Here is a 22,614-nt window from a genome sequence, read left to right as displayed (position 1 = left end):
GCTCCAGAGCGATTAGGATCTCAGACTGGGGTGAAGGTTCACCTTTCAACAGGACAACGACCCTAACACAGCCAAGACAACGCAGGAGTGGCTTCAGGACAAGTCTCTGAAAAAGGTCATTGAGTGGCCCAGCCAGAGCCTGGACTTGAACCCGATCGAACATCTCTGGAGAGACCTGAAAATAGCTGTGCAGCTTTGTTTTTATGGGGGATTGTGTGTAGATTGATGAGGGGAAAAAAACAATTTTATCAATTTTAGAATAAGGCTGTAACATAACAAAAGTCAATGGTCTCAATACGTCCCGAAAAGGAGAATCAATCCTAACTCAATACATACACGTTCCACAGGTCTATAGTATACACATGTTCACTCTTCTGGTGTTTATATAAAAATATAAATGGTATTTCATATACATGCAACGTCTGTCTCCGTGTTTAAAGAGATTCTCCGGATACTTTTGCATACTTTTCAGCCACTAGTTCTGAAAGTAGCGCTCCCGAGGAAAAAAAAAAGTGGTCCCCGAAAATAGCATCACATATGAGCAGATATGTACACCACGCCATCGCTCTCGCTCCCTCTCTCTCTCTCTGCCTCTCTCTCTCTGCTTCTCTCTCTCTCTGCTTCTCTCTTTCTGCTTCTCTCTCTCTCTCTCTGCTTCTCTCTCTCTCTGCTTCTCTCTCTGCTAATGGGCCCACCCTGCAACCTCATTGGATAATGTTGGACAGGCCTCTTGCTAGATGTCACTCAAATGTGACGGTCTGAAGTTCATTGCCTAGAACTTGAATTGCTAGGGGGCTGGCGCACATGGGGGGAAATGTAGGGAAAATGGCACGGCACAGCTTCCAGAAAACAGTCGCTTTCAAACTAGGGATTTTAGTGTCTAATTGAGGTGAAACTGTAATTCTGCATGTATGGAACTGCACATTGACACATCCAGCCCAAAGCGAGAGGTTTAAAAAAATATATTTTAAAAACGTACTAGTCGCCAAAGTACCGGAGCATGTCTTTAAATACAGTTATCGCTGCTTGAACTAAATCAGATTCTATATTTTCAGATGTGTACCTTAGTTGTACCTTAACATGTCAGTCACTTGGCACAATGGGAACAGTAAACAAACACCTCTTGCCTTTTAATAAAAAACGAAATTAATAGAATTCTTTCATTTACTCTTGTGTGTCTACAAAAACAACGACCAAAAGGATGTATCGCAAAGCACATTCACTAAGTTAACCTGCTCACGTTTACAAGTTCTCAATCTTATTCTTTTTTTTTACAAGTTAAAAAACTTTGATGAGTAAATTATATCATGCCATTTTCAAGTATAACTTTCAAAAAAATAAATATATATACACAATAATAATAGAACAGAGTAAGTCATTGATTATGCTTTGTCACATACTAGTACGTTTGTCATGTCCCAGGTTCTCATAACTATAGAAATATAATCTATAGAACAGGCTTCCACCATTCAAGTTAATAGGGTTAGAGGCTCTAGGACCCTTCTATAGACTATATTTCTATGACCATAGTCTCTTCTATCATCTTCTTCTTCACGTAAAACAACACTGTTAAAGTTGGTCCTGCTGATGTCACAGCTCTAGCCACCAGTAAGGTGCTCTGTAAGCTATGAGGTCACCGGCGAGACATTTCAGTACTCGTTTGAAGAAGGTGTAATGATATTCATTATATATTTAACAAAAAAATCATAATCTAAAACAATATATGAATATGAAAATATATAGTAAACTTTTAAGTGGATGAATATTGTGATAGTTGTGTCTTCCAGTATGACTGATTATCCAGACTGGTATAACAAACTGTCTATAACTACTGGGATTTGGCAACGGGCTTGGTTTGGTGTAGTATATAAATAGTATGGATTTCATATACATGCCACATCTCGACAGTGTTCGCTACTAAATCAGATTCTATCTTCAGGTGTTTTAGTTGTACCTTAATAAACATGTCAGTCAATTGGTCCAATCGTACAGTAATAACACTGTAGTGGGAACTGAGGTTCTGTAGTGGACAGTAGTGAGACCTGGGGTTCTGTAGTGGACAGTAGTGAGACCTGGGGTTGTGTAGTGGACAGTAGTGAGACCTGGGGTTCTGTAGTGGACTGTAGTGAGACCTGGGGTTCTGTAGTGGACAGTAGTGAGACCTGGGGTTCTGTAGTGGACAGTAGTGAGACCTGGGGTTGTGTAGTGGACAGTAGTGAGACCTGGGGTTCTGTAGTGGACTGTAGTGAGACCTGGGGTTCTGTAGTGGACAGTAGTGAGACCTGGGGTTCTGTAGTGGACAGTAGTGAGACCTGGGGTTCTGTAGTGGACAGTAGTGAGACCTGGGGTTCTGTAGTGGACTGTAGTGAGACCTGGGGTTCTATAGTGGACAGTAGTGAGACCTGGGGTTCTGTAGTGGACAGTACTGAGACCTGGGGTTCTGTAGTGGACAGTAGTGAGACCTGGGGTTCTGTAGTGGACAGTAGTGAGACCTGGGGTTCTGTAGTGGACAGTAGTGAGAACAGGGGTTCTGTAGTGGACAGTAGTGAGACCTGGGGTTCTGTAGTGGACAGTAGTGAGACTTGGGGTTCTGTAGTGGGTGATGGTGGATAGATAGCACCAGTCAAACGTTTGGACACACCTACTCATTCAAGGGTTTTTCTTCATGTTTTACCATTTTCTACATTATACAATAATAGTGAAGACATCAAAACTATGAAATAACACATATGGAATCATGTAGTAACCAAAAAAGTGATAAACAAATCAAAATACATTTTAGATTTTTTTTCTCTGCTATCGCATGGCAAGCGGTACCGGAACACCAAGTCTAGGACCAAAAGGCTCCTCAACAGCTTCTACCCACCAGCCATAAGACTGCTGAACAATTCATAAAATCGCCACCGGACAAATTACATTGACCCCCCCCCCACTTTTGTACACTACTGCTACTCGCTGTTTGTATGTTACCTATGCATAGTCACTTCGTACAGATTACATCAACAGCCTTTACCCCGGGAAAATGACTCGGTACCGGTGCCTCCTGTATATAGACTCGTTATTGTAATTCTTATTGTGTTATTTTTTCATTCTTAATTTTCATTTCAGTCTACTTGGTAAATATTTACTTCTTGAACTGCACTGTCTGGTTAAGGGCTCGTAAGTAAAGCATTTCACGGTAAAGTCTACACTTGTTGTATTGGGCACATGTGACAAATAAAGTTTGATTTGATACGGTAAAAGACTAAGTCCATATTATGGCAAGAACAGTTCCAGTAAGCAAAGAGAAAGGACAGTCCATCATTACTTTAATGTCAATCCGGGAAATTTCAAGAACTTTGAAAGTTTCTTCAATACCAGTCTCAAAAAAACATCAAGCACTACGATGAAACTGGCTAGAAACCACTACTATAGGACACCAATAAGTAGAAGAGACTTGCTTGGGCCAAGAAACACGAGCAATGGACATTAGACCGGGGGACATTAGACTGGGGGACATTAGACCGGGGGACATTAGACCGGGGGACATTAGACCGGGGGACATTAGACCGGGGGACATTAGACTGGGGGACATTAGACTGGGGGACATCTGGCCTTTGGTCTGACGAGTCAAAATGTGCGATTTTTGGTTCCGAACGCCGTGTCTTTGTGAGACGCAGAGTAGGTGAACGGATGATCTCCGCATGTGTGGTTCCCACCATGAAGCATGGAGGAAGAGGTGTGTTGGTGTGGGGGTGCTTTGCTGGTGACACTGTCAGTGATATATTTAGAATTCAAGGCACACTTAACCAGCATGGCTACCACAGCATTCTGCAGCGATATGCCATCCCATCTTGTTTGTGCTTAGTGGAACTATCGTTTGTTTTTCAACAGGACAATGACGCAACACACCTCCAGACTGTGTAAGGGCTATTTGACCAAGAAGGAGAGTGATGGAGTGCTGCATCAGATTACCTGGCCTCCACAATCACCCGACCTCGACCCAAATGAGATGGTTTAGGATGAGTTGGACCGCAGAGTGAAGGAAAAGGCAGCCAACAAGTGCTCAGCATATGTGGGAACTCCTTCAAGGCTGTTGGAAAAGCATTCCAGGTGAAGCTGGTTGAGAGAATGCCAAGAGTGTGCAAGGCTGTCATCAAGGCAAAGGTCAGCTACTTTGAAGAATCTAAAATCTAAAATATATTTTGATTTGTTTAACACTTTTTTGGCTACATGAATCCATGTGTTATTTCATAGTTTTGATGTCTTCAATATGATTCTATGATGTAGAAAATAGTTGGGTTTTTTTACGTTAAAAAAAAAATCTTGAATGAGTAAGTGTGTCCCACTTTTTGACTGGTACTGTACGTATGACCCTATAGAGCCAGGATGACACTTGCTTAGAGGTTAGTGTGTTGTCGTTTCCCCATCTCTGCTAGTTTTCATACCCCTCAGTACACTGAGGTTGTCAGGGGTTCACCTAGGGGTCATGATAGGGGCTGTACCAAATGATTGATGTATTATAATAATTGATTATGCTTATGTTGTATTAATAGAAGGGGAGGGGTTATAAGACCCCTCCCTCCTTACATTTATAGGGTCCTAGACTACAGATTAACAATATATATTCATTATAGAGGTTTAATATTGTTCCACAGTCCTTTTCTAATCTCTGCCTCTTATAAAGAAACTGTCTGAGAAATGTGTGACTGTGAAGACAGAACTCTGCAGGGGAGTGTAAGAGATAAGAGATTAGTCAGACATTTCCACTATAAATCAACTTGGACATTTACTGCTGAGCTTTTAGATAACACTAAAACTCTTGTTTATATAGCTGTGTAGGCATGGTTTTGGTCTCATGAGTAGAAGGTAATGACGTTACATCACAGGGGGTTGACTACAAGCATGATAAAAGCAACTTGTGACCTTTTCTATTTTGCAGAACTTACTCGGAAACGTGGGTGCCATGTTCCCGTTGTCAACTTCCTGTCTGCAATTGCATTAATAAATGAATACATTATTTACTGAAAGATATTGTCTGAATGCTAATTTCACCAATGAGCCAATGATTAACAAGGAATGAACCCCAACAAGGTCTACTGTATGGGGCTGGCTGGGGTAAGCATGTTCAGAGTAGGCAGAGTAGGGTCTGTAGTGTAGTATGGACAGTAAGTTAGTGTAGGGATCTATGACACTGGTTAAGTATGGATATACGTGTATAGTCGTTTATGTCTATGGGATCAGCTTGCCCAGAGAGTCAGAGGGTCAGAGACCCCCAGTAAGATCATTAGATCACAAGCATCAACCCAGACACATTACCCACCTTCTGACAACCACCCCTTACGACAACCACCCATTCATATTTACACATATATAGCTCTTGTCCAGGGCGTTACGTGTGGCTTGCTGATGCTGAGCCTTCCTTAAAACAGGAGAGGTCAACAAGCCGTTTGAAGGCTCTGGACCAGAGAAAACACAACTGACCAAGCAGATGACACACCCAGTCTTCCAGTGACTTCTCTCTCAAGTGTGTGAAAGACTACAGTGTAAAGCATTGATAGTCTTCCGTACAGAGAGACTGAGTTGCTGTGGCACATCATCAGTAGTGACTTTATAAAACTCTGTTGTAGCAAAATGTCATGGCATCTGGTGTGAGAGGAGAGGGCTGGGGTGGGAGGGATGGAGAGCAGAGAAGGGGGAAGGGTTGGTTTTGGGGTTTGGGAGGGGGTAGAGAAGCTGATGATGTTCTGATGGTGAGGTGGTATTAGACGAGGAAACATGGCGAGGGGTTAGGGGTCAGGGTGAGCAGTCCCTAGCTGGCGTCTACTTGATGTTCTTGAGCAGGGAGGTGCGAGCGTTCACCACGGCCTTGAAAGCATCCTCGCTGCCCGGGGCAACGCACTTATCCGGATGGAGCAGCACAGCCAGCTTCCTGTAAGCCTTGTTAACCTCTTCCCTGGAAACACAAACAGGAACAAAAATTAGATCAAGACGAGGACGCTGTTGAAGCTGCTTTGTGTGTGTCAGAGTTGATTGTCAGGTGGACGGACTATAATGAGATTTCCCAGTGTCACCGAATCCCCTCGCTTAATCCAAGCCCCCAAACCAGCTCAATATATCAGGAAAGATAGGGATTCGTTTAGTGAGAGGTCAGTTTAAGAAAGACTCACTTTCACTATGGCGAATAACTAAAACGATACAGAAATGCACAAAGAAAAAACAGGTTAGTCAGAAAACAGCTCATTGTGATTGAAGAATCCACAGAATCTAAGCACTTCTGGGAAACACTAAACACACTAAACCCACAACAACACGAAGAGTTTCCTATCCAAAATGGAGACGTATGGATAAACCACTTCTCAAGTATTTTCAGCTCTATAAAAAAAAATTAAAAACAGCCAAAACATATATGATCAAATACAAATCTTAGAATCAGCCAGAAGAGGACTGGCCACCCCACATAGCCTGGTTCCTCTCTAGGTTTCTTCCTAGGTTTTGGCCTTTCTAGGGAGTTTTTCCTAGCCACCGTGCTTCTACACCTGCATTGCTTGCTGTTTGGGGTTTTAGTCTGGGTTTCTGCACAGCACTTTGAGATATCAGCTGATGTACGAAGGGCTATATAAATAAATTTGATTTGATTTAAAGATGACCAGAACCCACTTCCAAAGGTTTTTACACTCGGGCTCCTCTTTCAGCATTGGGGAACATGGATCTGTGTGTATCTGTGTCATTCAGAGGGTGAATTGGGAAGACACATTTTTTTTTTTTGTGCCTTTGCACGGGGTAGGTGCCAGGCACACCGGTTTGAGTGTGTCAAGAACTGCAACGCTGCTGGGCTTTTCACGCTCAACAGTTTCCAAGAATGGTCCACCACCCAAAGGACATCCAGCCAACTGGACACGACTGTGGGAAGCATTGGCGTGAACATGGACCGGCATCCCTGTGGAACGCTATCGACACCTTGTAGAGTCAACATGGACCAGCATCCCTGTGGAACGCTATCGACACCTTGTAGAGTCAACATGGACCAGCATCCCTGTGGAACGCTATCGACACCTTGTAGAGTCAACATGGACCAGCATCCCTGTGGAACGCTATCGACACCTTGTAGAGTCAACATGGACCAGCATCCCTGTGGAACACTTTCAACACCTTCTAGAGTCCATGTCCCGATGAATTGAGGCTGTTCTGTGGGTGCAAACTCAATATAGGACTCAATGATCCTAATGTTTTCTACACTCAGTGTATAATGACAGAAGAGAAGCTGCATGTATCTAATTATAGACAAGTTGACTGACAAATACCTACCAAAATGTCAGAAATTATAAGCAGAAACATACATAAATCAGGCAAAATAAAATCCTGCCATCTCCAGATGTAGCCTACAGTGCATTTTCTATATTAGCGGGTTAGGGTCGGTGTGAGGTGTTCAGGTTCAGATCAGCTGTCAGACAAAACCTATACAGCATTGTGAAGAGCTGTACAGACACTGTGTTCCAATTTAGAACCAGAGCTGTACAGACACTGTGTTCCAATTTAGAACCAGAGCTGTACAGACACTGTGTTCCAATTTAGAACCAGAGCTGTACAGACACTGTGTTCCAATTTAGAACCAGAGCTGTACAGACACTGTGTTCCAATTTAGAACCAGAGCTGTACAGACACTGTGTTCCAATTTAGAACCAGAGCTGTACAGACACTGTGTTCCAATTTAGAACCAGAGCTGTACAGACACTGTGTTCCAATTTAGAACCAGAGCTGTACAGACACTGTGTTCCAATTTAGAACCAGAGCTGTACAGACACTGTGTTCCAATTTAGAACCAGAGCTGTACAGACACTGTGTTCCAATTTAGAACCAGAGCTGTACAGACACTGTGTTCCAATTTAGAACCAGAGCTGTACAGACACTGTGTTCCAATTTAGAACCAAAGCTGTACAACATGTTACTACTGTACAGACACTGTGTTCCAGTTTAGAACCAGAGCTGTACAGACACTGTGTTCCAATTTAGAACCAGAGCTGTACAGACACTGTGTTCCAATTTAGAACCAGAGCTGTACAGACACTGTGTTCCAATTTAGAACCAGAGCTGTACAGACACTATGTTCCAATTTAGAACCAGAGCTGTACAGACACTGTGTTCCAATTTAGAACCAGAGCTGTACAGACACTGTGTTCCAATTTAGAACCAGAGCTGTACAGACACTGTGTTCCAATTTAGAACCAGAGCTGTACAGACACTGTGTTCCAATTTAGAACCAGAGCTGTACAGACGATGTGTTCCAATTTAGAACCAGAGCTTTACAGACACTGTGTTCCAATTTAGAACCAGAGCTTTACAGACACTGTGTTCCAATTTAGAACCAGAGCTGTACAGACGATGTGTTCCAATTTAGAACCAGAGCTGTACAGACACTGTGTTCCAATTTAGAACCAGAGCTGTACAGACACTGTGTTCCAATTTAGAACCAAAGCTGTACAACATGTTACTACTGTACAGACACTGTGTTCCAATTAAGAACCAGAGCTGTACAGACACTGTGTTCCAATTTAGAACCAGAGCTGTACAGCCACCGTGTTCCAATTTAGAACCAGAGCTGTACAGACACTGTGTTCCAATTTAGAACCAGAGCTGTACAGACACTGTGTTCCAATTTAGAACCAGAGCTGTACAGACACTGTGTTCCAATTTAGAACCAGAGCTGTACAGACACTGTGTTCCAATTTAGAACCAGAGCTGTACAGACACTGTGTTCCAATTTAGAACCAGAGCTGTACAGACACTGTGTTCCAATTTAGAACCAGAGCTGTACAGACACTGTGTTCCAATTTAGAACCAGAGCTGTACAGACACTGTGTTCCAATTTAGAACCAGAGCTGTACAGACACTGTGTTCCAATTTAGAACCAGAGCTGTACAGACACTGTGTTCCAATTTAGAACCAGAGCTGTACAGACACTGTGTTCCAATTTAGAACCAGAGCTGTACAGACACTGTGTTCCAATTTAGAACCAAAGCTGTACAACATGTTACTACTGTACAGACACTGTGTTCCAGTTTAGAACCAGAGCTGTACAGACACTGTGTTCCAATTTAGAACCAGAGCTGTACAGACACTGTGTTCCAATTTAGAACCAGAGCTGTACAGACACTGTGTTCCAATTTAGAACCAGAGCTGTACAGACACTATGTTCCAATTTAGAACCAGAGCTGTACAGACACTGTGTTCCAATTTAGAACCAGAGCTGTACAGACGATGTGTTCCAATTTAGAACCAGAGCTGTACAGACACTGTGTTCCAATTTAGAACCAGAGCTGTACAGACACTGTGTTCCAATTTAGAACCAAAGCTGTACAACATGTTACTACTGTACAGACACTGTGTTCCAATTAAGAACCAGAGCTGTACAGACACTGTGTTCCAATTTAGAACCAGAGCTGTACAGCCACCGTGTTCCAATTTAGAACCAGAGCTGTACAGACACTGTGTTCCAATTTAGAACCAGAGCTGTACAGACACTGTGTTCCAATTTAGAACCAGAGCTGTACAGACACTGTGTTCCAATTTAGAACCAGAGCTGTACAGACACTGTGTTCCAATTTAGAACCAGAGCTGTACAGACACTGTGTTCCAATTTAGAACCAGAGCTGTACAGACACTGTGTTCCAATTTAGAACCAGAGCTGTACAGACACTGTGTTCCAATTTAGAACCAGAGCTGTACAGACACTGTGTTCCAATTTAGAACCAGAGCTGTACAGACACTGTGTTCCAATTTAGAACCAAAGCTGTACAACATGTTACTACTGTACAGACACTGTGTTCCAGTTTAGAACCAGAGCTGTACAGACACTGTGTTCCAATTTAGAACCAGAGCTGTACAGACACTGTGTTCCAATTTAGAACCAGAGCTGTACAGACACTGTGTTCCAATTTAGAACCAGAGCTGTACAGACACTATGTTCCAATTTAGAACCAGAGCTGTACAGACACTGTGTTCCAATTTAGAACCAGAGCTGTACAGACACTGTGTTCCAATTTAGAACCAGAGCTGTACAGACACTGTGTTCCAATTTAGAACCAGAGCTGTACAGACACTGTGTTCCAATTTAGAACCAGAGCTGTACAGACGATGTGTTCCAATTTAGAACCAGAGCTTTACAGACACTGTGTTCCAATTTAGAACCAGAGCTTTACAGACACTGTGTTCCAATTTAGAACCAGAGCTGTACAGACGATGTGTTCCAATTTAGAACCAGAGCTGTACAGACACTGTGTTCCAATTTAGAACCAGAGCTGTACAGACACTGTGTTCCAATTTAGAACCAAAGCTGTACAACATGTTACTACTGTACAGACACTGTGTTCCAATTAAGAACCAGAGCTGTACAGACACTGTGTTCCAATTTAGAACCAGAGCTGTACAGCCACCGTGTTCCAATTTAGAACCAGAGCTGTACAGACACTGTGTTCCAATTTAGAACCAGAGCTGTACAGACACTGTGTTCCAATTTAGAACCTGAGCTGTACAGACACTGTGTTCCAATTTAGAACCAGAGCTGTACAGACACTGTGTTCCAATTTAGAACCAGAGCTGTATAACATGTTACTACTGTACAGACACTGTGTTCCAATTTAGAACCAGAGCTGTACAGACGATGTGTTCCAATTTAGAACCAGAGCTGTATAGAGAATTGGAGTGTGTTTGATCCCTGTTTCTGGACTGTCCAGGTTTGACCTTTGACCCCTTGTCTTACCGTGTGGCTCCAGGTTTGACCCCCAGCATATCCCAGGAGTCCTTGCTGTTCCGTATGCGTCGGATGGTGTCGGCCTGCTCCTTGGTGAAGCCGACACTGACCTCTGCCACCGGGCGCTTCCCGCCGTTCTCACACATGTCCGTTATGGAGGAGAAAAACGCCTGGAGAACACACACAGATCAGTACAATCTATCTGTGTGTGTGTGTGTGTGTGTGTGTGTGTGTGTGTGTGTGTGTGTGTGTGTGTGTGTGTGTGTGTGTGTGTGTGTGTGTGTGTGTGTGTGTGAGTGAGTGTCTGTGTCTGTGTGTGTGTGTGTACATACCTGAAACATCTCACTGATACCCTCTCCGCTCTGTGCTGACGTCTCAAAGTAGTGGAACCCTCTTGACTCCGCCCACAGCCTACCCTCTCCCTCGTCTACCACACGACGCTTAGTCAGGTCCACCTGGAGGGAGCACACACACACACACACACACACAGCTAAGTCCAGTGAACCTGGTACACAGAGAAGAACAATCATACACACACATACCTTGTTGGCACAGACGACAAAAACTATGCTCTCCATGTTAGCCTGGGAACCCATCTCCTGTTTCATCTCACTCAGCCAGTTGTCCAGCGCATCAAAACTCTCCCTCAGACCTACGTCGTACACCAACACCACTCCCTGGCTGTCCTTATAGAACTCATTACGAACCTGCAGAGACACAGAGAGAGACACATAGAGAGAGAGAGAGAGAGAGAGAGAGAGAGAGAGAGAGAGAGAGAGAGAGAGAGAGAGAGAGAGAGAGAGAGAGAGAGAGAGAGAGAGAGAGAGACAGAGAGAGAGAGACAGAGAGAGAGAGAGAGAGAGAGAGAGGGAGAGAGAGAGAGGAGAGAGACAGAGAGAGAGAGAGAGAGGAGAGAGACAGAGAGAGAGAGAGAGAGAGAGAGAGAGAGAGAGGAGAGAGAGAGAGAGAGAGGAGAGAGAGAGGAGAGAGAGAGAGGAGAGAGAGAGAGAGAGAGAGACAGAGAGAGAGAGACAGAGAGAGAGAGACAGAGAGAGAGCGAGAGACAGACAGAGAGAGAGCGAGAGATAGACAGAGAGAGAGACAGAGAGAGAGACAGAGAGAGAGAGAGACAGAGAGAGAGAGACAGAGAGAGAGACAGAGAGACAGAGAGAGAGAGAGCGAGAGACAGACAGAGAGAGAGACAGAGACAGAGAGAGAGACAGAGACAGAGAGAGACAGACAGAGAGAGAGAGAGAGACAGACAGAGAGACAGAGAGAGAGAGAGAGAGAGACAGAGAGAGAGAGAGAGACAGAGAGAGCGATGAAATAGGCTAAAATTGAATAAAACATAAGTTGCACTTCTTCAGTACTGTGTTTGACTTAACGATGATTTGTGTAAAAGCAGCACCCCCGACTAGAAAAATAATGAACTGCTCCACAAGAACAGCAGTACAGAAACAGCAGTACGTGTCTGTCTGTGTGTCAGATTTATATATATATATATATATATAGAGAGAGACAGAGTAATACGCGTATTACTTATTTTCCACCATAATTTGCAAATAAATTCATAAAAAATCCTACAATGTGATTTTCTGGATTTTTTTTCTCATTTTGTCTGTCATAGTTGAAGTGTACCTATGATGAAAATTACAGGCCTCTCGCATCTTTTTAAGTGGGAGAACTTGCACAATTGGTGGCTGACTAAATACTTTTTTTGCCCCACTGTATATATATATATAAAGAGAGAGAGACTGGCCTCTTGGTGGCAGGATGCATGTCTGGACATGAGGACGCAGACGTTTATGTGATCTGACATGTAAAACACGGTGTTCCAGTATGTAGATCCAACATGACCGAGGTTGTAAGGTACTGACCTCGTAGAAGAAGGGGTGTCCTGCCATGTCAAAGATGTTCACTTTGATCTCCCTGTCACGCACCTGGACTCTGACGGACAACAAACGCTCAAAATCAGTCACACGGAAGTCTCCACATCAGTGGTTCTCAACCAGGAGAACTAGTAGGATTACTGATAAAAAATGAACATGGTTGAGAACCACTGCTCTACAGTACACTGGTCTCCTTTATCTGGAATCATCTGACAGCAATGGATCTGAACTGTGCATATTTGGTCTACAAATTAGTTAATTATTTTTTTATTTATTCATCATCATTGGGGTCAACTTACTTGGTGACCCCATAGTCAATCCCTATGGTGGCCAGATACTTGGGCACAAACCTCTTCTCACAGTATCGCTTGATGATGCAGCTCTGCAATGAAGAAACAACGAGCTGTATCAACTAGGGTTAGATAAGAGCAACATTACACATGTAAACTAAAGTCACAATTCATTCTCTGCAGCAGTGGCCTGTGAATGAATGAGTGTTCATTGGTGATGGTAAGAATTCATTCATTGGCTTCCCTTGCTATTCAAAATGGCACCTAGTCGCACCATTGTTGTGCGACTAGGTTGTTGTTGTTGTTCCCGCTGGCTGCTTGGCCTTATTAGGTGGGTCATGTTAAGTATGGCACAGAGGATTTTCAAATCAACCTTTAAATTGCCGATACTTCCTCAATTCCAGACTTGGAAGGAAACATCTTCTAAACATCCATGTCTAGTTGCAGGGAGGTTCGTTTGAATTTAGAAAATGCTCTGATATTAATAAAATAAATCATTGAATTTAGAAAACGCTCTGTTATTAATAAAATAAATCATTGAATTTAGAAAATGCTCTGATATTAATAAAATAAATCATTGAATTTAGAAAATGCTCTGATATTAGTAAAATAAATCATTGAATTTAGAAAATGCTCTGTTATTAATAAAATAAATCATTGAATTTAGAAAATGCTCTGTTATTAAAATAAATAAACATGTTTTGCTCCAGGAAGTAATCCAACAATGTTGTACGCCTCCATCTTGTTTATTTCAAATATTGTCTCCATCCACTTTTTTTTTTTTTTTTTTTACGGAGATACAATTTCTAAATTCAAACGAGCCTACTGAAACTAGACATGGAAGTCTAGAAGACATGTTGTCTTCCAACTTGGAAATTGAGGAAGTACCGTCAAGTTATATGGTGGTAGAAAATTCTCTGTGCTACAGTTACCTACCTAATAATGCCTATCGGCCAGCTGGAACAGCACTGACGGTCTGATTAGGTGATATTTTTATGGCTACCCTAGCTGGCTGGCATACTGTGGAGGAGGACATATCAGTGTTGAATACAGTCTTATTGATAAGACGGTAATACACAATTCATTTGTATAAACAGCCTGAAACGAATGCCTGCAAAATCGTGTAAACGTCGCTTACAAGCCAGAATGTTGATTAAACCTTTAAGAGCCAGTTGGTCCTGTATATGTTTCCTTCTGCACCGAGGTAAAATTAGTTTTACATTGGATATTCGATTCTCTCATCAATAGCTATTGAACCAAGCATGCCATGAAAATGTTAAATAAAATCAACACCTTTAATGTGTAAATCTTTTAAAAGGATCAAAAATAATGTGTATTGTTTTCCATCCTCCCCTGGTTCAGAATAGACCCTGTTCATTGTCATGGCATGATTGGTTCATTTGCTATTGATGAGAGAGAACAGAATATCCAATATAAAACTAGGCTTAACTATACTTACCTGCTGTCTTGGGTACACAATACTTTGCTGTGGATATTTTGTCAAAGATCTAAAGCAGCTGAAGCACCAACTGCACAGATAACCGGTAGAGTAAGTCTAAATGGTATTTTTATTCAACATTCTGGCTAGTAATGTCAGAAACATTTACACAATTTCGCAGGCATTAGTTTTCAGGCTGTGTTGAATATTGCATTAAATCATTTACATGCTGCTGTCCAGTGGAGGCATTTGCTCCGGCTACCCCTCGACATCGTCACGCTTTTGAAATGTGGGTCAAAGGGAAAATGAAAGTATTATCGGAGTGTTTTCTCCTCTCACCGGAATCCTCCTTGCTAGCTAGCGGGAGTGACATCGGTAGACTGCTGAACACATGCCCTCATCGTCGTGAACAGAACTGCGGGAAAACAGTGCCCGGGACACTATCAACTGGTGTAAAGAAATAGCTAGCTACCGTTGTCGACCCCGCTCTTTCTTCTGTGGTATTTAACGGCAGCTGGCTGGCAACAGTGACGTGCGTATAATGTGACAGATTTACTAGCTTTACTTTCAGTGTTAGCAGGTCGGGTAACACACTAGTGGCAGAATGAGTATCATACAGATCATTTGTTGTGGGAGTAATTTGTTACATGAGAGTAATGGGAAAGTTAGGTTAATTACATGGAAACAATGGGAAAGTTAGGCTAATTACATGGAAACAATGGGAAAGTTAGGCTAATTACATGAGAGTAATGGGAAAGTTAGGTTAATTACATGGAAACAATGGGAAAGTTAGGCTAATTACATGGAAACAATGGGAAAGTTAGGCTAATTACATGAGAGTAATGGGAAAGTTAGGCTAATTACATGAGAGTAATGGGAAAGTTAGGTTAATTACATGGGAGTAATGGGAAAGTTAGGTTAATTACATGGGAGTAATGGGAAAGTTAGGTTAATTACATGGGAGTAATGGGAATACCCTACTTGTCTGTACCCTACTCGGGGGAGTGGTCACGTTAAACCACGCCTAGTCGTGTGTTTCTATAGAATCATAAAGAGGGGTTCCTGCAGATGCAGGAATGCCCAGAATTGCAGCCCCCAATTGCACGCTTCTCGGAGGCGCTCAAAGACGGCGGCACGAGAGGCTGTAATATTATGGTTTTCTCACAAAGTTTATAGTTTTAGACTGCAGTTGCGATTATTTTTTCTTCCACAAAACAATGACATCTAACCATACAATGTAGCTATTTTTAATAATTTTGTAATTAATCAAAACCATTGAAATATATTTTTGACGATTTCCAACGAACAAGCTAGCTATCGAAACGTTTCAGCGTGTGCCGTTAAGTTAGCCTGCTAACGTCTTCATAGCTAGTAGCATGTAATCAGGACATGACCAAACTGTTGCTGAGATAATGGATGTTGAAACGTCCAAGGAGAAAAGAGGCATTGTTGAAACTCACTCATATGCTTGCAGTGTAAAACAAGGGGAGGTGAATGTGATTCATACCCGAATACCCCAACCAAGGAGCAACTTCCAAAGAAGCTGAGAAGTGAACCATCAAGGAGCCAGCTACAGGACAACATCGTCCGCATCCTCACGGCTAAAATCACAGAGAGCACAGATGACATGGGTTTGGTGTAAAAGAACACTGTCAGTATCGTTAACCTGAAGAAAGCGATTGATTTCAATGCTGAGGAAGTAAAAACTCTGAAGCAGCAGAACTCAACATTGAACATTCAGGTTGCCAAGCAGGAGAAGAAACTCACTGAAATGGAGTCAAAGGTCAACGAGAATGACCGGTATAGTCGGAGATGGAGTCTTCGAATTCATGGAATAGCAGAAAAATCTGACGAGAACATCAAAGCAAGAGTGAAGGACATTTTGCAGGGCAATAGTCCCGGAGGAGGAGCGAAATGTTGTTGCAGGTTCTCTGGATGTAGTGCACCGCCTGGGTAGGCTGAGAGATGGGGAAAACAACCAGCCACTACAACCAGTGATCATGAGATTCATCTCCAGGACAGCGAGGGATATGACATGGAAAAGTGCAAAGAAAAATGAGTATTTAAAGAAGAACAACCTGAGGTTCAAGAAGGATCTGACAGCGTTTGACAAAGAAGCTCGGAATCGTCTGTGGCCGATGATTGAGAGAGCAGGAAGGAAGGGAAAAGTACATACTTAGCGGGAGCCAAGGCTTTTGTTAATGGAAGGGAAATTCACGCTGACGCCTAGCTTGTTGACTGCTGGATTTATCAAGTGAGTTGTGCAAGTTTTATTTTCATCTGATAAAACTTTATATTACTTGAGGAAAGAGCATTGTTTGTGAGCCAAACATTTTTTATATATATATATTTTTATTATGGCAGGGAAATTCGCAATGACACTTAATGTTAGCTTGATGGCTATTCGTTTTACCGATCAAATGGTACAATGTTATTTACAATTGCATAAAAATATATATAATTTAGGTCAACCACTTGCGTGGACTGTTTTTATTTGCAACTAGTAAGAACTTTTATTTTTGTGAGAACCCGATTCATGTGAACGTATACAAGTTTAATATTCTTTATATAGTCACTGTGATAGGAAATGTCCATTTCTGTTTTTTCTATTAATGCCAGGGGAATCTGTCATATTTTGAAAAGAAAATCTTTATTTTTGTATTGTAAGGGTAAGAGTGCCGACTTTTACATCATTCAAGAAACTCATGCCTGTTCCACAGATAGTGCGTTTTGGAAGAGTCAATGGGGGAATGATATTTGGTTTTCGTTTGGTACTAATGGGTCAGCAGGTGTCGCTAATTTTAAAAGGCAACTTTAAGGGTCATGTATTGAGTCATGAAGCAGATAATACAGGGAGATGGATTATACTATTGGTAGAGGTCAACCACGTTCAATTCATTGTTGTAAATACTTATGCTTCCAATAACAAGTCAAGTAACTGTATTTTATTTAGAGACATTGAGAGGAAAATAAGTAAAATTATGTCTAAATTTCCATTAGTCAAAGTAATATGGGGTGGAGATTTTAACACAGTATTTCATGATAATCTACATAGATGGCCTCCTGAGGATAGCAATTCTCTTTGTGAGATAAGGAATATATGTCTAAGGTTAAGTGTTCTAGATATTTGGAGACATAAGAACCCAAGATAAGATTCTGTTTGCACGGAGTACCAAAGATGTATCTATACAATCCCGTATTGATTTCTGGCTGATACCTGAAGATATGGCCGACAAGGTTGATACAGTCTCCATTGAACCATCGATTTTAACAGACCACAAAGGGATCTCAGTAAAGATAAATATGCATGGTTTGTCAACAAAAAAGTTAGAAAAGGTTACTGGTAAATGAACAAGACTTTACTAGAGAACAAAGTATTTAAGAAGGAAGTAGCAGGAATTATTGATAAATACTGGAATTGTGCCTGTGTTATGAATACGTTTGGAAGTTACTGGGACCTAATGAAATTTGATATAAGGCTTTTGGCTATTTCAATGGGGAAAGAAATTGCTCGTGCCAAGAGAGAGAGAGAATATGACATCATAAAGGGAATACTGGATTATACTAAAAAAAAAACTGAACTAACTAATCAGGAAGTACTGGAACTATCATCATTGCAAATGCAGTTAGACTGTATCTATGAGGAAAAGGTGTTTGTAAGATCAAGACGAAAATGGATGGAAGAGGGAGGGAAAAAAAATATATATATATTTCTTTAATTTAGAAAAAAGGGCAGGCGAAAAGAATTCCATATGTAAATGAATGATTAATAATAATCCCAATGAAAATACAAAATAAATCTCAGCATGTTGCCCAGTTTTATCAGAATCTGTATACATCAGCCCAGCCAACCAACTTCCAATATGGATCCTTTCTTAGACACTGCAGCAAACATTGCTAAGAAGGTAGATCATGATTTCAGGTATTGTGGTCATGATGAGTTATCTGAAATTGAGATAAAAGACTGTATTAAAAGCCTTAAGGACAATAGGTCCCCTGGAAATTATGGTTTAATAAGCGAGTTTTATAAAGCATTCAATGATAAATTGATTCCTTTCATTCTTGCTATGTTTCAAGAATCAATAGAAAAAGGGGAGTTACCGGCTTCCTTAAAGCAAGGTGTAAATTACTTTGATTCCCAAACCTAATAAGGATACTCTTTATATAGACAACTGTAGGCCCATTAGCTTGTTGAATAATGATGGGAAATTGTTTGCCCTTGTATTTGCTAAGAGGTTGAAACAAGGCTTGCCTCATATAATTGATGAAGAACAATGTGGTTTTATGCATGGTCGACACATTAGTAATAACATCAGGTCGATCTTAGATATGATTGACTATAATGTCCTCATTCTTGATGATAGCTTTCTCATGTTTGTTGATTTTAATAAAGCTTTTGACACTGTAGAACATGAGTTTATGTTCAAAGCAATATGTTTTTTGGGGGGTTTGGTCATAATTTTTTTTAAAGCAGTCCAAACTTTATATAGTGGTTGTACTAGCTCTGTAAAACTAGCTCACGGGACATCCCAAAGATTTGATATTGGCCGTGGCATTAGGCAGGGCTGCCCAATCAGTCTATTTTTATTTGTTACTCAAATTATGGCTCTTCATATCAAGAAATTACATTTTCAAGGTGTTTCAGCACTTGGCAATGAATTTAAACTATGTCAACTGGCTGATGATACCACCACATTTTTAAGAGACAGGAATGAGGTTTCTAAAGCAGTTTCCTGTATTGAAGACTTTTCCTTAGTTTCGGGTTTGAAAATTAATATCAATTAAGTTAGTCTTATTTCCACTCAAGGATAGTGTTTTAAAGGAAGTATATGTTATCCCAATCAAATATAAAGTTAATTATCTTGGAATTGTTTATATGCAAGGATGAAAAAAAGGAGTGAATTAAACTTTAACCCCATTAATGAGAAAACAAAGAAGTTGAGAGATATTTTGTTATGCGGTCGGGGTTTATTGTCCAAAGATGAAGGGATTATCCAGATTGGTTTATGTCTCGTTATCACTTGAATTATCCCGTAAAATTGTAAAGGACTTAGATAAGATTGTTTATCATTTTATTTGGAGGAACAAGCCTCACTATCGGCGAAAATATATTCTCACTAATACCCAAGAACACCGAGGTCTCTAAATAATACTTATAAAATAAATTGGATTCTGAAGTATGTTAAGAAGCAGAAAAGTATCTGGAATATCTTCCCTAAGTATTTATTTGACTGAGTTGGTGGTTTAGAATTTTTTGCTTCGATGTAATTTTGATGTTGATAAAATCCCAGTAAAGTTGGCCAAATTCCATAAACAGGAAATTTTAGCTTGGATGTTAGCGTATAAACACAATTTTCCCCTCACAGATACTTTATATGGAACAACAAAGATATATGATTTTAAAAATAAGTATTTTTTTCCGTAACTGGTTTGAGAATAAAATTATTTTGGTTGGTCAGTTACTGAATGAGGATGGATATCTACTCTATATATATCTACTCTCATATGGGGAATTTCTTGATAAGTTTAAAATTCCAATAACCCCGAAAGAATATGCAATTGTTTTTGATGCGATTCCAAGGGGGGTTGTATCTCTTTTAAATTCCTCTGTGGTTGATGTAAGTAACATAGATTTACATGAAAATATATTCATTAGCAATATTAACATCAAAGATAATTGTAGTAATAAAACAGATTAGGAATGTTGTTTGTGATACTACAATTCCCTCAGCAAGATACTTTTGGTCAGATATCTACGGCGATATACAAATGGGGACAATTGCTAACAAATATTGTATCAGTAACAAAGTAAAGGTAGATTGATTTAAAATGTTACATAGAATTTATCCTGTGAAACATGTTTTGGAAAGATTCAAGCTAAATATTGACTATAAATGTGATTTCTGTGGAATGAAGGAGGAGACCATTTTGCCTGTATTTATAGCATAATGTTTTGGATTGACATACAGTATTTCTTACAACAACAAAATAGGACCGGTTGAACTATTGAATGGTTTTGATATGATGATTTATTTCAGAAATTCTGACATAGTAGTATATTTAATTTAACTGCTAATAATTATCATATTCACAAATACAAATGGTCCATTTCAAAACCAATTTTTTTTTTCACTTTATAAATGAATTTAAACAATGCTTTAACTCAAATGAAAAACACAAAAAGAAAATTAAAACTTGTTTTATTATTAATTAATATGATTTGTTTGTTTAGGATTCCTGGAATTGTAAATAGTTTGTGTGTATGTTAAAATATATACATATATATTATTTATTTTATTTATTAACAATATCAACAAACAAAAGAGGAATAGTCACATGCAAACAAGCATACATAATAACTATTTACATTGCCAGGAATATATACATATATACAATTACACCCTTCTCGGCAGGTGGTGACATTGGAATGACTCAATAACACCATCTGCCGGCTTTTCGGCTATAGCAGAGATCGTCTGGGCTACATTATAACGCTAAGGGCTTTGGCTGCAGCCATTTAACGTTACTCCCTGGCTCATTCATACTGTACATATGTACATATACCTGATACTAGTTTGGGTACAGCAGAATAGCTGACCTGAACGTTAGTTGACTCACCTTGCCCACCTCGGCATTGCCAAGGCTGATCACTTTTACACGCAGTGATTTCTTGTTCTCACGTCTCTTCTGCACATTCGTGTCCATGCTGCTGATATTTAGCTATGTTAAATAATGTTGTTTGTTTGTTTATTTTTTTACGTCGTCGTCGATGATGTTGGCTGTGAAGCTGGAATTCCACTAAAGTTAGATTTGTACAGTACGCTCCGCCTTAACTGGCTAGTAGACATTTACTCAATCTTAAAACAACCTCGTTTACAATTGTATAAGCCGCGCATCGTTATAGATCTGAATAAATATTAGATAAGCTATTCTGGACGAGTGAGACATGTATTTGTTGGGTTAGCTATCTAGCCTTCTTTGCTATCGCCGCTGTTTTGCACAGCTTTGTCTGTCAATTTCTTATTCGCGGAAGCAGATTCGTTATAAAGTCATATTTTTAACAACAGAACTCCGTTATGTTTCTATACATTTAATTAATATTCATACACAGCTGTTTGTATATCATGAAAAAGTACGTTATCTACAGCGAGTTCATCTTCATATAAACGTCGTTTTATTTAACAATAGATTTTAAAGAGTCAAATCTGTTTTAACACTGGAAGCAGTTTCTATGGCAACAGCGAGTCATGACAGCAGATTCGCGATGTTTCCTTGGACTGAAACGTGAATTATTTTGTGTGTGTTTATTTAATTTATTTGACCACTTTTAAAACACAATATAACCACACATGTGAATCGAGTACAATGCCATTATTTTCCATTGTGGTCATGAAAATACATGAAAACAAAATACATGGCCTTCAGAAAGTATTCAACACCCCTTGACTTTTTCCACACATTTTATTGTGTTACAGCCTGAATTTAAAATGTATTACATTTTTTTAAATTGTCACTGGCCTAAACACAATACCCCATAATGTCAAAGTGTAATTATGTTAAAAAAATAAATAATACAAATTAATAAAATATTAAAAGCTGAAATGTCTTGAGTCAATAAGTATTCAACCCCTTTGAAGTTCAGGAGTAAAAACGTGCTTAAACAAGTCACATAATAAGTGCCCAGATCATCTCCACTACCATGGGATGTATTGTATCCTCCAGTCTTAACGAAGAGGGCCTCATCTGGAGGGAAGGTCTGCTGCCTGATTCTCCACACTGTATTTCTCTGAGTGATGTCAGGTGTCTGTTAGCCCAAAGCAGTAGTTCCCTTGATGTGTGCAACCATGGTCCGTATCAAATCTAATTTTATTTGTCACATGCGCCGAATACAACAGGTGTAGGTAGACCTTACAGTGAAATGCTGAATACAACAGGTGTAGGTAGACCTTACAATGAAATGCTGAATACAACAGGTGTAGGTAGACCTTACAATGAAATGCTGAATACAACAGGTGTAGGTAGACCTTACAATGAAATGCGTACTTACAAGCCCTTAAACATCAATAAACAATAAATGAAAATAAAAGTATCAAATAATTCAACAGCACCAGTAAAATAACAATAGCGAGGCTATATACAGGGAGTACCGGTACAGAGTCAATGTGCTGGGGCACCGGTTAGTCGAGGTAATTGAGGTAATATGTACATGTTGTCCTCTAAGTACTGTGGGGAAGTGCCGGAGTGCAATGTGAACCGCCTTAAGCTCCA

General features: G+C 40.3%; 1 protein-coding gene across 1 annotated transcript; it reads right to left on the bottom strand.

Moving 5' to 3' along the window:
• Positions 1–4,235: 4,235 nt before the first annotated feature.
• On the bottom strand, positions 4,236–21,358 carry LOC110498232 (dnaJ homolog subfamily C member 27). Its single transcript, XM_036955270.1, has 7 exons — positions 20,965–21,358; positions 12,918–13,000; positions 12,607–12,676; positions 11,272–11,436; positions 11,062–11,184; positions 10,739–10,899; positions 4,236–5,935 (listed from the first exon to the last, which is right to left on the bottom strand). The coding sequence occupies exons 1-7, from the start codon at positions 21,049–21,051 to the stop codon at positions 5,803–5,805; spliced, it is 822 nt and encodes a 273-aa protein (XP_036811165.1). The 5' UTR covers positions 21,052–21,358; the 3' UTR covers positions 4,236–5,802.
• Between the last annotated feature and the right edge of the window lie 1,256 nt (positions 21,359–22,614).

This window comes from Oncorhynchus mykiss, chromosome 19 (genome assembly GCF_013265735.2).
Source record: "Oncorhynchus mykiss isolate Arlee chromosome 19, USDA_OmykA_1.1, whole genome shotgun sequence".
Taxonomy (NCBI): domain Eukaryota; kingdom Metazoa; phylum Chordata; class Actinopteri; order Salmoniformes; family Salmonidae; genus Oncorhynchus; species Oncorhynchus mykiss.
The sequence above is the reverse complement of the archived record's forward strand: the minus strand, read 5'-3'. Positions and strand labels throughout refer to the sequence as shown.